Source organism: Dendropsophus ebraccatus, chromosome 7 (genome assembly GCF_027789765.1).
Source record: "Dendropsophus ebraccatus isolate aDenEbr1 chromosome 7, aDenEbr1.pat, whole genome shotgun sequence".
Classification (NCBI taxonomy): Eukaryota; Metazoa; Chordata; class Amphibia; order Anura; family Hylidae; genus Dendropsophus; species Dendropsophus ebraccatus.
Window position 1 is genome coordinate 42,972,177 of NC_091460.1, and position 16,343 is coordinate 42,988,519.

Consider the following 16,343-nt stretch of genomic DNA (forward strand, 5'->3'; position numbering starts at 1 on the left):
TATAAATATTGTGATCCACAGAGACATGGCAAAAGTTCACAGACGGCGCAGTGTTCCTCTCACAAATCATGGCACGTTGTATATTGTACACAGGAGTAAATAAAGAATGACATCAATGAACTTCAGCATTGTTGGAGCAGAGAACATATGGGAATCAACGTGGCAAAAGGCTAAAAAACTTGATTAAACTCTAAGAGAATGGTTGGTTGAAGCCTCTGCTTACATAGAGGTCATCCTAGGTGGAGCACCAAGGTCATCTATAGGTTATCATGGGAATGATTCTCTAGCCTCTGTTATTGGGTATTTAACTCCCTTATAAATATCTCCTATAAAACCATGAACACATGAAACAAAGGATTGTTCCTATAGATCCATTTTCACTAGAAAATTGATCTAGGTAGAACTAGCAAAAATAAATGACTTCCTAAAGCAATATAATTCTTGTGAAACTCTTGTGAACTCATCGTGCAGGATAAGTAACCATTATATTTTCATAGTTCGGACAAATACGCACGCAGAGATACCTAATATACTCCTTTCTTTTCTTGTAAAATAGGAAAAATACTTTTTATTTTTAAAAGCTTTTTTTACTTTTTTGAATTCCCTCTAGGGGAGTGTTTTTATAACATTAATGTCACAAAAACATTTTTTAAATAAAAGGTTTTACACACTTTGAAACATATGTATAACAAAAGCATGTTTCAATAATCTCTACTCATTTCAATATCTCTACTCATGTTCCTAATTAGAGATGAGCAAAGCAGCCGAAACTTTGTTTTGCGAGGTTCACAAATTTTAGGTCAAACTCGTTATGATTCACAAATGGAATTTTAATTTTTTTTTAAAAAAGAGCCAAACTATAGAAGCTTCAATACTGAGACTATTACAGAATGATGAATTTGTTAAGACGTTCTGGTAAAATTGTCAAAAATTGGAAAATTACAATTTAAAAAGAAGTCAATCAGCCAGTCAATCATTCAATTTCAGCCGTGGACAGCAGTGGACCTTGGTGAAACAGCCTCATAAAATATATAGACTTTCTAATAAACCATTTAACACATTCCAATCCCCCTTCAAGTACCCTTGTGTGGCACCCTTTCTATCCCCATTTAGTTAAAGTAGCACCAACTGCCAATTTCATTTAGATTTCTTTTTTCCTTTTAAAGCCACTGTACCAGCAGGTACATCGCTTTAAGATTTTTACATCAAAAGACCGAGGATGCCAGTGCCACGGTCCTCTTTTAGAACCACGGCCACGGCACAGTGCTGGCCTATTCCCAGTCACCATCCTGGTCTGAAGCACTGGAGGTGTGGTGTTCTGTGATGTGAGGTTGAGGTGCGAGGTGCTGACATCACAGAGGGGCCTTTAGTTAATTAAATGGGTGCTAGGGAGTATGGCTAAACCTTTTCTCCTGCCCAGTGACGCTCCAGGCCCCTATTTTTTTGGCCTAACAAATCGGCATGAATTCACTTCACAGAAGGAAGCATAATAATAATAATTGTTTTATTTGTATAGCGCACACAGATTCCGCAGCACTTCACCTATCTGTATGCTTTATTGACGATTCGTGCAATTCGCAGCAAATCTTGCTTCACCGAATTCGCTTAGCTCATCTCTATTCCTAATAGTTTACATGTGGATAGTCTAGATGTTGTGAACAAGGGAATATTTCACATACCAATTTTTTTTCCATTATACTGTGGTCTAGAGCTGGTATATTACAGAAACTTACAAAAAATAAATTCAGAGGCCTACTTACAGCAACAACAGCAACCAAAATCTTAAGCCCCCGGTGGATAAGGTGACGTATGGAATAGCATGAGATGGTATACCAGCTTCTTCAAATATACTGTTAGTATAAAACCAAATCTATGGTGGATTAAAGCATTTAAAAAAAAAGTGTTATAAATGGCTGTTCAAAAATAAAATCAAAGGCTTTTAGATTACACAACAATGTAGACCTTAAAGTGCACCTGTCCGATTAATATTTGCTATATTCACTATAAACATTTGCATTCACTATAAAATAATTGCAATGTCATGTCTTAGGGTCCTATTCCACGGGCCGAGCACGGCCCGATCAACGATGTACGTAAATGAGCGCCGATCTGCTAGATCGGCACTTGTTTACTGGGCCTATTTCACGGCCCGACAATCGTTTAGTAAGGGCTGCAGGGACATCGTTACCAATGTCCTTGCAGCCCTTGTTTCATACATTACCTGTCCAGGCGCAGGTCTTCTCCTTCTCCTGGTCCCGTGCCGCAGCAGCTTCGGAGCGGCCTGTCTGGACTGACAGACCGCTCAGCCAATCACTGGCCGCAGCGGTCCTGGCCATGGATTGGCTGAGCAGTCTGTCAGTTCAGACAGGCCGCTGCGGGACAGAAGTTTTAACCTTAATTTATTCCTCTCGATAATGTAAATGAAATATGTTATCAACTGTGTTAGAACTCTCTTAAACGGTCTAAGGGTATGTTCACACAATATGTACCCGTGATGGTATTGTGCGCAGCCCCCACTTCAATCTAATTGGGGTTGCGTGCATTACTGTCTAGCCATGGTTATCTCCATGGATACCTGAACGTCCAGCCTCCAAGTGAAATTCAATGCAGATTGGGTCAGTGGACATGGTGACAGGCAGTGAAGGGATGTTTGTTGGGGGGTGAAAGGTGGCCCTGAAATTCTCACTAACTTCAATGGGAGCTGAACCATTGACATCAATGGGAACAGAGTTTTGGGCAGTGACTGCTTTGTTTTGGACATGGAAATTAGTCCAGAACTGATTGTCTTTTGCTAATGCTCGCTAGTTGGTTTATGTTGCTGTATTTAAGAGTAACATAAACTAGTGACAGAGAAGCTGAACAGAAAGATGACTCACTTACATTGTTCTTCATTGTTCTGTGCAGCTGATTCGGCGATATCCTCTTGAATACCATGGACAATGAATAGTCCTCTCCATTATGTATGTGCACTCAGTAGTCGTGGATATTCATGAGCATCAACAAACTCTGCCCAAAAGCTGCTGATTGGCAGTTATCTATCTATGTTGTGTATAGGAAGTCAACTGTCAATCAGCCACTAGAGGGCGGGAGGAGGGGTGGAGCAAGAATCATATTTTCCTGCATATTAGGAGAACGACATTTAAGGCAGCATAAACCTAGTGACAGAGTCCCTTTAACACGATATAATCAGTGCTTAAAGTGTTAGACTGTGTAAAAAGAATGATCAATACCAAAAGAGGCACATCAAAATACAGCGCTCTAAGAAAAACATTCCACCATTGGTATTTCATGGGGGATGCAAGTATTTTCTAAAACAGACATATCAGGACAGGTTAGTGATTGGCTGAGTGGGCTGCCACTCTCAAGACAGACTCCCAAAACGAGAGTGACAGCCCACTCAACCAATCACTGACTGATTTAGACAGGATAGACCCACGGACAGTGATTGGCAGAGCAGACTGTCACTTTCCAGCAAGAGTGACAGCCTGTTCAGCTAATTACTGACCACTGCGCTGTCCTGACTCAGTCAGTGATTAGCTGAATGAGTTGGAGGCAGCTGGAGAAAGCGGATACCTGAAAGAGGACACTGGGGGAAACATGGACATACACCAGGGGAACTGGGACATTTTTCATGCCATCTTTCCAAACTTGTTCTGAACTTTGCAAAAATGTCTAATGGTATACAGTGGTGTGAGTACTATAATATAAATCTTTGAAGCAGATACTTACAGCATTGAGGCCAGAGAGCTGGTGAGAACCCATCACTACTATAACGGTTATGACCTGCCACTTTACAGAATGTGTCTTGAAAAGGTCAAATACAGAAGCCATTTTAATTTTCCTCTGTATCTTGGTCTCTGCCAGCACAACTTCAATATCTTGAGATACATCCTTCCTTTCAAGAAATGCACGGAAAGCTTGATAAAATAAAAAATGTATTTACTATAGAAATGTATTTGATTTATACAATGTTTTATACAGGTATACCATAATCCTATGAACCAGTACAGAATACCAATAGAGAACCATTACATATTTAATAGAATGTTCTCTATTGCTTTCTATCAAGAACATTTATACAATGTGTAAAAGCAAGGACCATAGAGTTTGATTTGTGATTTGTGAATTGGATTTCTTTCTAATAACTGGAAATCATCTTTATCACACACAGCTCGGGTTTAAAGACACCATAGGGTAAATGCACACAGGGTGATAATGCTGCAGAGTTTCACATAATGTTGTAATTGAGTGGATGGCCGTCATTTAATGGCAAATATGTGCTGTTATTTTAAAACATAATGGAAGTTATTTACCGTTATATGGCGGCCATCCACTCAATTACAAAATTATGTGAACAGAGCCTTTCTGTGTTTTCAATCCACTCCTGGTTTTGGTTGCTATGAGGACCTGACATGAGGACCAAATACAGCCTCAAATATACATAGTGTGAACCCAGCCTAAGGGTACAAACCCACTTGACGTATTTGCTGCGTGAATCAGTCTTAAAAATAAGCAGGCAAAACGCAGGTTGGCTTTATACAATTGCTCTGTGTTAAAATACGCAATTGCGTATTTTTGAAGCATGAAGCTACATGCGTTTTTCGCACAGGTTGTTAACAACTGATGCTTTGCTAACAACAAGCTTCACGCTTCAAAAATACGCAATTGCGTATTTTAACGCAGAACAATCGTATAAAGCCAACCTGCGTTTTGCCTGCTTATTTTTAAGACTGATTCACTCAGCAAATACGTCAAGTGGGTTTGTACCCTTAAACTGAATTAGTTTACAGATCTGTATGACTTTCAGTTGATTTGAAAACATTTTTTTTTTATCTGGAGTACCCCTCTAAGTTCTGTTTCCTAGCAGGGAGGAAGGGAAGAGGGGGATGATCCCAACAAGTCATAGGTGAGAGGCAAAGTTGACTTCACAAGAAAAGATGAAGAGGAAGTGGTGAAGCTGTTGACTTTTTCAGAAGCCCAGAGAGATCAGATTTCTTTCAGGGAAGGAGCCGGGATCTAAGCATCATCTCGTAGAAAAATTCAGCTGGGTTGTGTTGGGATGGGCTGTGCTAGATCAAGCTAGAGAGAAACCTGTTTCCAGACAGAAGACACAAGATGATGATGATGATTATTATTATTATTATTAAGCTGAATTTATATTGCCCTATATTTTCATTTAATTCTTGGTAATCTTAAAGATTTATAAAGCACAAATTAACATATTCATGTTACAATGAACAGATTCATATATTCTATGACATAATATAAAGCAATAAAATGTTAATGAAATATTAATAATGGCAGTAAGTAAAACAAGCATGAGAATGGAATATGAGCAGAATAATTTACTTGTGGGGCCGCTTCCAATATATTTTTGGTTTGCATTTTAAGAGGTAATCCAGTTATTTTTTGTGTAATTAAAAGTATTACATTTTTTAATATATACTTTCTAGATCTTATTTCAACATCTCTGCAATCCATTATTTTATAGGAATTTCACTGTTTACAGGAAATAAAAATCTGCCCTGGGCATGTGATGGATCTTGTTAGACGAAGCTCTAATGATGTACATGTAATGAGCCTTGCAACTAGAGATGAATAAGTTTACAGTACTAGTCTAGAACTTCGTTAGCTCGGCAGTCGGCTTATCAGCCGGCTGCCTCTAGCGTCTAGAGTCCTGCAAATAGTTGATGAGTAAACCACCTTTAAATTCAAGACTTCACATACTTTTTCTCCCTACACTGTGGATGTTTACTCAATGATACTCAAGGCACTTATAAATTTTATAATAATCTAACAAAAATTATAACTCATCAGATTAGCTTATCTATAATTGTGAGCACATATTTAAGGGTTTACTTACTTATACTGCTGTACGCAATTATATGTTATCATAAATTGCATCTTTTTATTATTCCATTTACCATCTAAAGAGTATTTATATGATGTAATAGTTGTATTTTACACACACACACACACACACATATATATATATATATATATATATATATATATATATATATATATATATATGTATATATATATAATTTATTTATTTTTCACTTTTTTGTTTTAACTAAAGTGTAATGTGATGTGCAGATGACTACATTATTACTTTGTGGGCAAGGTTTAGGCTCTTGGGCCCTCTACTTGAGACTACAGTATTTCTGCCAACAGCAGCTGGAGGGGTTAAAATGACCTGCTAGCTTTCCTAGATTTTTTTTTGTGCTTATTATTGTATGGGATTTTTACTAAAGCATTTCCCTTGTGTTTTTCCCATTCTGTATGGCTACCTTTCTCTTATCATCTTTCTTTTCTTTAATTATAATAAATGTATGCCTTCATTACATACAATTTTGTGAATTACTGCCTCCTGTAGTTTTGTAGGCTGGAAGTTTACATAGCAGATGAAAAGGCCAGATAAAGGGATGAACACTCAACATCAAAAAACAAACAACGTTATAATATGTATTGACTGGATAAAATTACATTATGGTAACAGAATTTAGCAGTGCATCAAAGTATCTGGAAGCATTGGGATGCATACAGGTAGGTGAAGCCCCTTAGAAAAGTTGACTACAAAGTACTGATCTACTTTCACTCCTAACCTCCCTGGAATTAAAGAGAGCTGAGCATAGCTAATAAAAAGTCTGCTGAAAAGTCACTACAGAAAAAGCAAAATCAAAAACATGAAAATATGAAAATAACCTGATCGATAAGTAACTAAGGAGAAGCATTTCATCCTTCTACAGCCTGAATATCTAGATTTATAGAAAGATAAGTAGTTGCTTTTCATGCACCAAATGTTTTTGCAAAGCAAAGTTATTAACCTCTTCCCAACTAATTTTGAACTGTGTGATGTACAGATATACCTTGGATATATACAGTATGTATATTAAATTCAATGAAGGTCATGAATTTATTGATTGAGATTTTAGACTAGTACTATAATATCCAAATTGCCAGTTTTTGGAGCATAGGGTATGTGTGTGCAGAAATGTAATTTTTGCACCTGGTTTTCCACTTTCACTATTTTGAACAGTCTTCTTTTATTAGTTCAAGGTCAACAACATCTTCCCTTGACTTATGGGAGGTGCATTGTTTGCAATGAACCCCAGTCATGGCAAGGTATGCTGTGTGGTTATTGTGTTACTTTTCTGTTGTTGTACTGCTGGTCAGTTGGTCTACTGTAGAACATTGTCACTGAAATACCAAACATGACAGCTGCCATTTGCCTCTTATTTCAACCACATGTGACCTGTCAGATGTCTGTTCTAGTGATGAGGGAACATGTTCGTAAATGTCCGTACATGACGCTAATTGTTCTTGCTCGTCAATCACAAACAATTTTTTCGATGATCAGAATGGTTATAACGATCATTTTCGAACATATTTAAACTTTTATTTTGTAATGTACGCAACTGCGCAATTAACACTTTGCACCTGATAATCTGTGCGCATGTGTATAGACCAAAATGTATGCTTCTACTGTACGTTCGTTATTTGTTTGTGAGTGACCGGCGAACACGAACCGATCACAATCTTTTTTTTTTATGTTCATTTTCGGGATCTGAACCGAATATTGGGATGTGCGCTTATCACTAGTCTGTTCATGGTTCACCCAGTCCTGATACGATATTAAAGGGGTACTCCAGCGGGGGGGCACTTTTTTACTGGGACCGGGGAGGAGGTGGCTGAGCAAAAAGATGTCCACTCATCTCCCTGATTCCAGCGGTGGGTCCCGCATTGCGGCGCTCCGGTGCACGGTTCTCGGCCGCTTCCGGGTGTCTGACGCGGGCCCGAGACGTGACGTGATGATCGAAACAGATCCCAACTCTGTCACTGAGTGGCTGAGCAGACCTGAGACGTCCTGTCTCGGACCGGCGTCAGACACCCGGAAGCAGTTGGGAACCAGGCACTGAAGTGCCGCGATGCGGGACCCGACGCTGGAACCGGGGAGGTGAGTGGACGTCTTTTCCCTCAGCCACCTCCTCACCGGTCCCAGCAAAAAAGTGCCCCCTCCCGCTGGAGTACCCCTTTAATACCATGGTTTGGGAACAGCCAACAAGGGTGGGTGTTTCAGAAACACTGGAACCACACCTCCGCGCTTCAACAATCTGCCGACTATTAGTGCCTAGAAAAGTTGCTGAATATTTTTCTGGCAGCCCTAGGGCAGCATTCAACTTCTCATGATGCTGGGAGTCAAGGGCTGAGCATTCAAGTTTGGACAAACGTTGCAGAACAAGAACTTTAGGCAAATTCACTCATCATTACCCACTATCATAGACACTCAACACATTTAATCCCATGACCTCTCCTTGACCTCTGCTGTTCAAAAGACAGGTCAACACATTATTCTAGAGCTAATCGTGACATGGCCACCACATGGTAGCGTGTTATTGGTTACAAGATGTTAAGGCCCTATTCCACCAACAGATCTGACGACAGATTATCTGCCAAAGATTTGAAGCCAAACCCAGGAACAGACTAAAATCAGAGAACAGGTCATAAAGGAAAGACTGGATTTCTCCTCTTTTCAAATCCACTCCTGGGTTTGGCTTCAAAACTTTGGCAGATAATCTGTCGTCAGATCTGTTGGTGGAATAGGGCCTTTAGGCAACAGCTGGATCTAACATAGTCAATGGAAAAGAATACATTCTTATGCTCTTGTTCACATTAACAGACTGCAAAACACTGACGCCAATTGTTATCATTCTGTTTGGCTTTAGTAAGCTATATGGTAGTCTAAGTTTAATTGTACATAAGTCTTTCCTTATAGCTGGAAGCCACTGCTTATTTAAGAAAAAAAAACTCATTACAGTTTTGGTGTAGGATTAAAGACAATAGCAAATCTAAAGGGAAATACACACAAGTAGGGAAGGGATAAATGTGATGCCCAGCCACCTCCGCCACCTCCACCATCCTGGAAGAATCGTCCACTTAATTACATTATGCTAGATTCCGGTGTACAGTGTGCAAACCTACATCCCACTCACAGCTCTGCGTATGAATAACTTATAGTCTTCATTTCAAAGACTCGCCTACACAAAGGGCAAATAGTTTTCATAACAGAAAGAACAAAGAATACTGAAATTACTTTATGTGACTTCAAATACTTTAAGAAAAAAAAGGGATAATGCAATATTCTTCATACATACAGCAAAGAACTAAGACTGTACAGATGGTAACACAAGGAACAGCTGGGAATTCTCTTGCCCTGGGTACTTTCAATATTGCCACATCAGTGATAAAGAGGGGGGATACACTGGGGTTAAGAGTCACTGTTTTTTTTTTGTATCGTGCACACGATTCTGCAGCGTTTCACAGCGTTTGCAGCGTGCCTGCCCTTGCCTCCATGTTGGCTATTGCTGGGCATCCATGTTGACTACTGCTGGGCCTTCACTGGCATCCATGTTGACTACTGCTGTGCCTTCACTGGCCTCCATATTAACAGACTATTTTAATAACAGGGTACAGTGGCTCAGTGGTTATCACTTTAGCCTTGCAGTGCTGAAGTCCTGGGTTCAAATCCCACCAAGGGCAACATCTGCAAAGAGTTTGTATGTTCTCTCCATGTTTGCGTGGGTTTCCTCCAGGTACTCTGGTTTCCTCCCACACCCAAAAAACAAACAAACATACAGAAACGCCCCTATTATAATCCACTACTGGCTGTACGGTACAATCTGGTAATGGCTGGACCTAGACACACTCTCTGACACACCCTTTACTCTGTGAAAGCAGTTGTGATGTGATTGAAATTAGATAGGTCTTGCGTATAAAATACAGAAATCAGGCAAAATGCTTGTGCTCCCACAATTTTTGGGGGGGCTGTACGGTACAATCTGGTAGTGGCTGGACCTAGACACGCTGGGTTACCCCCTTAAAATGAGCAATGAAGTTTTATGCAGGTGTACTACAAATCCCAGCAATACAGTGTAGTACCCACTAGTTTAGGGGGGGCTGTACGGTCCAATCTGGTAGTGGCTGGACCTAGACACACGCTGGGATACCCCCGTTCAATGAGCAGTGAAGTTCTATGCAGGTGTACTACAAATCCCAGCAATCCAAGGTAGTACAGCAGGACCACCAGCCCCAAAATAAAAAAAAGAGTACACTGAGCACTTCTTAGGGGTCTGTATGCAATACCTAATGTCCCCTTTCTGCCAGCAGCCGATCACAACAGTGTTCCGAGTAAATCGTGGTAGCAGCACTGCAACTCCCAGCCAGCAGTCTGTAGTAATACTATTAAAAAACGCTTTTAGGCTGCGTTCACACTACGTATATTTCAGTCAGTATATGTATATTTCAGTCAGTATATTTCAGTCAGTATTGCAACCAAAACCAGGAGTGGATTGAAAACACAGAAAGCCTATGATCTCACAATGGTGAAATTGAGTGGATGGCCGCCATTTAATGGCAAATATTTGCTGTTATTTTAGAACAACGGCCGTTATATTGAAATAATGGCAGTTATTTACTGTTATATGGCGGCCATCCACTCAATTTCACCATTGTGTGAACAGAGCCTTTCTGTGTTTTTAATCCACTGCTGGTTTTGGTTGCAATACTGACTGAAATATACGTAGTGTGAACGCAGCCTACAGCCCTGAAAAGGTCTGTTTGTTTGTATTGCTTGTATTCCCTGCCTACTGGAACGCTAAATCCTACACTGACACTCTCCCTGAGAAGCAGCAGCTCTGTCCCTAATCTCTCACAGCATGCGTCTGAAACAAGTACTGCCGGCTGCGCGCTTTATATGGCAGGGTCATCTGTGCTGGCCAACCAATTGCTGCTATCGACATGAATGGGTCCCACATGATCGCAGGATGTACCAAAGAGTCTCCTGCATGTTTATTGGGTGAGAAATAGCACCCAAACTTACAGGAAACGGATGATGAGATTTCCTCGAGTATCGCGAGATGCTCGTCCGAGCTTGGTACTCGATGGAGTATTAGGGTACTCGATGGTACTCGTTACTCGGACGAGCATGCTCGCTCATCACTAAAAGAGAACAATAAAGACAGGGGGGAGAGCATCAAAGTGCTATTTCATGATAAAAATGCTTTTTTCGGCTATGGAATTACAACGTTTCTTAAAATTGCCTGTACTATCGATTTCTGAAAGTAAAAAAATAAAAAAATTAAACAGGTACACTTTAAGATTCCAAAAAAGACATAGGGGGACATTTATGAAGGTTCCGTCTGATACGTACGCCAGGGAGAAAGCGCAGATTCGCCCCATCTCCCTGACATACGCCTGCCTTATCCCCCAGTCGCCCTATGTAGATTTTTGGCGCAGGGGGATTTACTAACAGGCATGCACCGCTTAGTGAATCTGCATGGGAAAAAGGGGGCGAGGCCTAATTTAAGTACGGTGTACGAAAATAACTTCCCCACCATACTGTATATCCATCAAGTTCAACCAGGGAAGCAGAAGATTATATGGATAAAAGGGAAGAAGTGAGGAAAATAACTTGAAAACTTGACAAGAAATGAGTCATTGAGAAAATAAAATCTTTCCTGACCCCCTTGAACAAACAACGTGTGGAATATTACATAAGCATTGAAGTTATTTTATTTCAATGAATCATCTAAGCCGTTCATGCAACAATTGATTCTGCGTATAGCAGTTCCTGAGGTATCCTATTCCACACATTTCTAAAGACACCTCAAGGTCTCTGGAGAGAATTGTTCAAACTCTCATTTATTCAGGTGATGCTACAGTAAACAACAGTCTACCTTATTTTCTGTATTGTCCTTGTATATATTTGTATAAGAGGATCTCAATGGGTTAATCTGAACAATCTCCCTTCATTGAGCTGAATAGGCAGTAACAAATTCACAACTTTAGTAATAATCCAGACCCAACAGCTTGGCATGTAACATACAGCTTGTTTGGCTGAAGCAAGGCTGAGGTTATTGATGAGGTATGGGGGTCCCTTCCTGTTTTTCTGCAAAACCACTAGATCGGGGTTATAGTTACTCTCAGTCCCAAAGGTAATCTCCAAAAGAAAACAGGCCGTGTCACCGGTTGGCTTCCAGCAGAATACTCCTGTTACTGGCAGTTCCTCAGTTCGTCCACAGTTGCCAGCATCATGGTGTATACTGATGTTTATTACCCCTTTAGCTACTCTAGATGACCAGGCCTAGCCCGAAGCCCACCAAATCCTGGATTGCAACAAAGCATATGTACACAAACTAGTTCACTGGTGTAATGGTACTCAGTGCTCTGGACCAATAGACTTATGTACACAAATAAATGTAGAAGGAACCCCTTATATAGGACTGATAATTCCTGGGTTTTGGACATTTTCGATGAGGTGAAAGCTATGACTTGGGTTCTGTATTGACTGTACACTTTCCACTAAACTCTGAACTAACTTTTGGGTTGAAAGGATATCCTTCTAACTATATAGAGAATTGATTGGCAGAGAGGGGACCTCTGCACTTTCTAGAACCTTCTGGGTGTCTAATGCAATAAAAGTCTTGCTCTTGCCATTTTGCTATTTAGTTTCAGTAGAACACAGATTATGTACATTACTCTGCAAAAATACACAGTACTACCATGTATAGTAGTAGTATAAACAGGATTGTAAGTGAGTGTATTAAAGGGGTTGTCCAGGATAATTTACTACTTGTGGATCCTGCAGGTACAATGAATACTTACCTGTCCCACTCCTCAAGGTTATTGGACGTTGGGACGCCCATTCCCCTCCACTGTAATTTTTTGGGGAGGGAAACATCTGGTGATGTTCCGCTCCATCCAGAAATTACTGCAAAGAGTCTATACTGTTTGTGCTGACCAGCCATTTCTTGAGAGAGCGGAATGTCACAGGATGTTTCCAAAACACTGACAGCAGCAAGGAACAGGCAGCTCGCAGTCCGGCAGCTGTGGGCCAGCGAGACAGGTAAGTACACATTACTGTCATGTTTCCTGCAATGCTAGTTCACAGTTCACAGTGTAGCAGTCAATAAAATGCCTTCCCATTTGCATCATACCAACATCTGAAAAACCTTACTATTTGAGAAGCACTGTTTTAGATGAGGATACAGTAATTCTTTGTAAAGGGGTAATGTTATGTCCCTGAACCGCAATTCTGTGCAAATTCATGCCTGCATGATAGTATTCTACTGGCCCCAGCAGCCTTCCCATTCTCATGAATATTGAGGGGTGGCCGGTGGGGTGCATGGGTCCACTGAGGGCTGTTGTCCCGCCCCAAGGGCACTAAACTGCCTAATTTACATATTAATAGAACTGACGATTTTGCAAAAAACGGTGTTGATGGTGAAGGTAAGAAAATTATCTTATTCTCAGCCTCCATGGCCCTATTGGAACATAACAGCAGGTTAGACTCTTCTAACCGGCTATTAGTTTGCCTTTAAATTATATTTCTAAATGGAAAGTGTGCATGTATTCTCTCTGCTGAAACTTATTCTGAAAATTATTCTTTTATTATAATGGCATATAATAATCTCTGCTAGGGTAGTATAATAATAATAATAATAATAATAATAGTACATTATACTTACCTTGCTGAGCCTTGTACTGGTGCTCTTTGTTACTAATACTAACAATTTGCCAAGTTTCCCTTAAAAAAAATCTAATTCAGAATGGATCAACTTTAATATGATTTTTCAGTCTTTGTATCAAATGGAGGGAAATGAGAAAATTGAAAGCAAAAAGGAAAATCCAAAGAAAATCCAGGTAACAAGAAGAGAAAACTATGTATTGATGTTACCTTACATTGGGATCACTTTTTGCTTTTGCTATTTCATTTGAGAAGTGTGCGGAGTATGTTAGCTAGTGAGCGAAAAGCTGATGTTTTATTCATTGTTTTTTTTTCAGCAGAAAGATCAAGAAGGAAGTGACAAGGCACCTGACATTTATCTTTCATGAGGGAATAAAGGCGCCTTGTGACTCTGGAAATTGCGATTACGCACTGAAAATATAAGTATCCGAAGAAAGTCTACTACACCTGAGGCTACAGTGCTGCCGTACACAAGTAGAGCGTGTTTGTTAGAATATACTTCAAAGTAGTCATGGAATTTAATGAATATTTCTTAACTGCTGGAAACTCCTGTCACTTTCTTATTTCTTAAGTGTTAAAGGTTTCGTTGTTTTTTTTTTTTTTTGTAATATGTGGGATTACTTAGAAAAATAAGAGAAGTATGCGTCATAGTCTTACAAACATCTTCTCTGATTGTAGTCACTTTTTTTTTCTTTTTCTCTTTTGTATCTGACCCGCACCTTGATGAAGGCTTGTCTAGTTATAGCTCACGTGTCCAGGCACTGGTACAATGGATATAAAAAGGTTACACTGCTTAGATTTTTGATATGTAAAAAAATCTGACAAATTATATATAACAAAGTGGTGGTTGGTAATTTAGAAAATGAGCTGTCAACAATGGGAAGAAAAGAACAGACTATGATGGGAAGAAGTCAAGTTTTCTAAAGAAGTTTACTTAAAAAAAAAAAAATGATGTGGACAAACAAGAATAACTATGTTAACTGAGATGGGAATACCTCTTTAAGATGAGTAAATTTATTTAGCACTAGTGCTGAGTGAGCACTAAAATGCTCAATTGAAATCAAGGGAGATGGAAGCATTTAATCAGGTGTCCCCTGCTCGGCAGAATAAAGGGTGCCTGAATAATTTATTGCATTTTTTCCATTTTAAGTTTTGGAGATTTCGTCCCTTGAAGAGATGTTTAAACAACATATACAAAAATTAGAATGAAAAAAGGTTATAACTGTGGCAGTATGCTGGCAATTGCAGGCATACAACCGGAGTTCTAATGTGCCTTGCAGAAACATGCAGATACTGTGAAACTGCTATAATAAAAAATAACAAAGCCGTACTTACTTGTCCCCGCTCCTCATGATTCTCTCCAGCACCAATTCTGGTCATCTTGCTCAGCCAATCACTGTGCTGTCCTGACGCAGCCAGTGATTGACTGAGCCGAGGACCAAAATCGGGAAGAGGATGGACAAGTATGGCTGCAAAACTGTTTACTGTGTTGTACCCTTGAACAGTTTCAGAGCTTATAGAATCATAATAAATGAAGCTAGGAGCTTCAAAACTGTTGAAGTATTTGTGCTACTGTAATGACATACTGTGTTAATAGAGTAGCACAAATATTTAAAAAGCAACCTGAGCACTCCAAGATTAGGCATCAGGCATGCTCGCCCAACACTATTCAGCACATATCAAAATCATTTCTAATTTCCCCCAAATTCTACAAATCTAAACCTTCTGAGATTTGTTTTGGATACATTTCAACTGGTAGCCGCTACTACTGGCCCACAGAGGTCACATATTCTGCCTTTTCAATCATGCTCCATATTGCCCTGCTACAGGAAACCCTAACCTGCAAAAATATTGAAACCTGAAAGCTAGCAGACCTTAGGGTGTAATATATGACTTTTCAGGGCAATCGGGGCATTTTGGTTAGGGACACAGTTATTCAGAATAAATCGGACTAATAAACTAATTTCAGGAGTTTCACTCATCTCTGTCAGACACTGATCACTGGTTGAGAAAACGTTCCATAGCATCAGGAATCTGAAAGTGTAATGGGCCCAAAGGTCTAGCAAGAGAATTTCGGTAAAAATTTACTTTTTTTAACAAGTGCTGGGGAGAGAGGAGGATAAAAAAAAATAACGTTGTCTTACCTCTCCAGCTTCAATGCTGGTGGTCACGTTCTGCTGCTCTAGTCCCCGGGTCCCCGTCAGCTTTCTGATCCATTATGGCCGCTGACTGGCTGAGTGGCTCGCACATGTCACAACCTAGGTTCCCGCTCAGACCAGGAAACTCCCCGGACCTGGGGAACCGGAGAGGCTGATTGTGGAGCCAATCGCTTGATACTTTGGTCTATTAGATCTTATTGATGATACATTGTGTGTATACAACAACAAATATTAAAATGCATTGGTAGTGGAGGAGCATAGGTTGTCTTCTAATGCTAAGGAACACTAGTCACACATTGATCTCCACCATCACAACCTCAATTAGCTGGGTCACTTCTGTGTCTATAATTCTACATGAAGTGTTATTGTAATTGACTAACAACCATAAGATTTCTCCATTATTCCATATCTCGGGATCAGCGGGATAAAAATACAATTGCAGACATTACTGCAGACATTATACAGACGTGTTCAGTCAAACCGTGACGTTCTCAGGCTTCAGAACTAAATCCAATCCAGGACTCCGGGCTATTTGTTTTATGGCCTTTAAAATAATTCACAGCTATGTATAGGACTCATTGCAATCCAATCCCGCAGAACGCGCAAATAGAAATTTCCATAAATCTGTGCAAATGCATAAAAATCCATATTCATTA

General features: G+C 39.9%; 2 protein-coding genes across 4 annotated transcripts in view; both read right to left on the bottom strand.

Moving 5' to 3' along the window:
* Positions 1–1,884, bottom strand: part of LOC138797364 (solute carrier family 2, facilitated glucose transporter member 9-like) — a 133,337-nt gene extending 131,453 nt beyond the window's left edge. Inside the window, exon 1 of the mRNA XM_069977412.1 lies at positions 1,761–1,884. The gene's annotated coding sequence lies outside the window, so the exon portion shown is untranslated. The remainder of the gene's footprint in view (positions 1–1,760) is intronic.
* A 2,887-nt stretch (positions 1,885–4,771) lies between these two features.
* LOC138797363 (solute carrier family 2, facilitated glucose transporter member 9-like) overlaps positions 4,772–16,343 on the bottom strand; it is a 70,602-nt gene continuing 59,030 nt past the window's right edge. For 2 of the 3 annotated variants that reach the window (XM_069977409.1, XM_069977410.1), the window contains one exon: positions 16,229–16,311. In XM_069977409.1, coding sequence (XP_069833510.1) covers positions 16,250–16,311 — 62 coding nt within the window. In that variant the 3' untranslated portion in view covers positions 16,229–16,249. Of the gene's footprint in view, positions 5,092–16,228; positions 16,312–16,343 lie in introns of those variants that run through there. The other variant, XM_069977411.1, reaches the window with a different exon arrangement.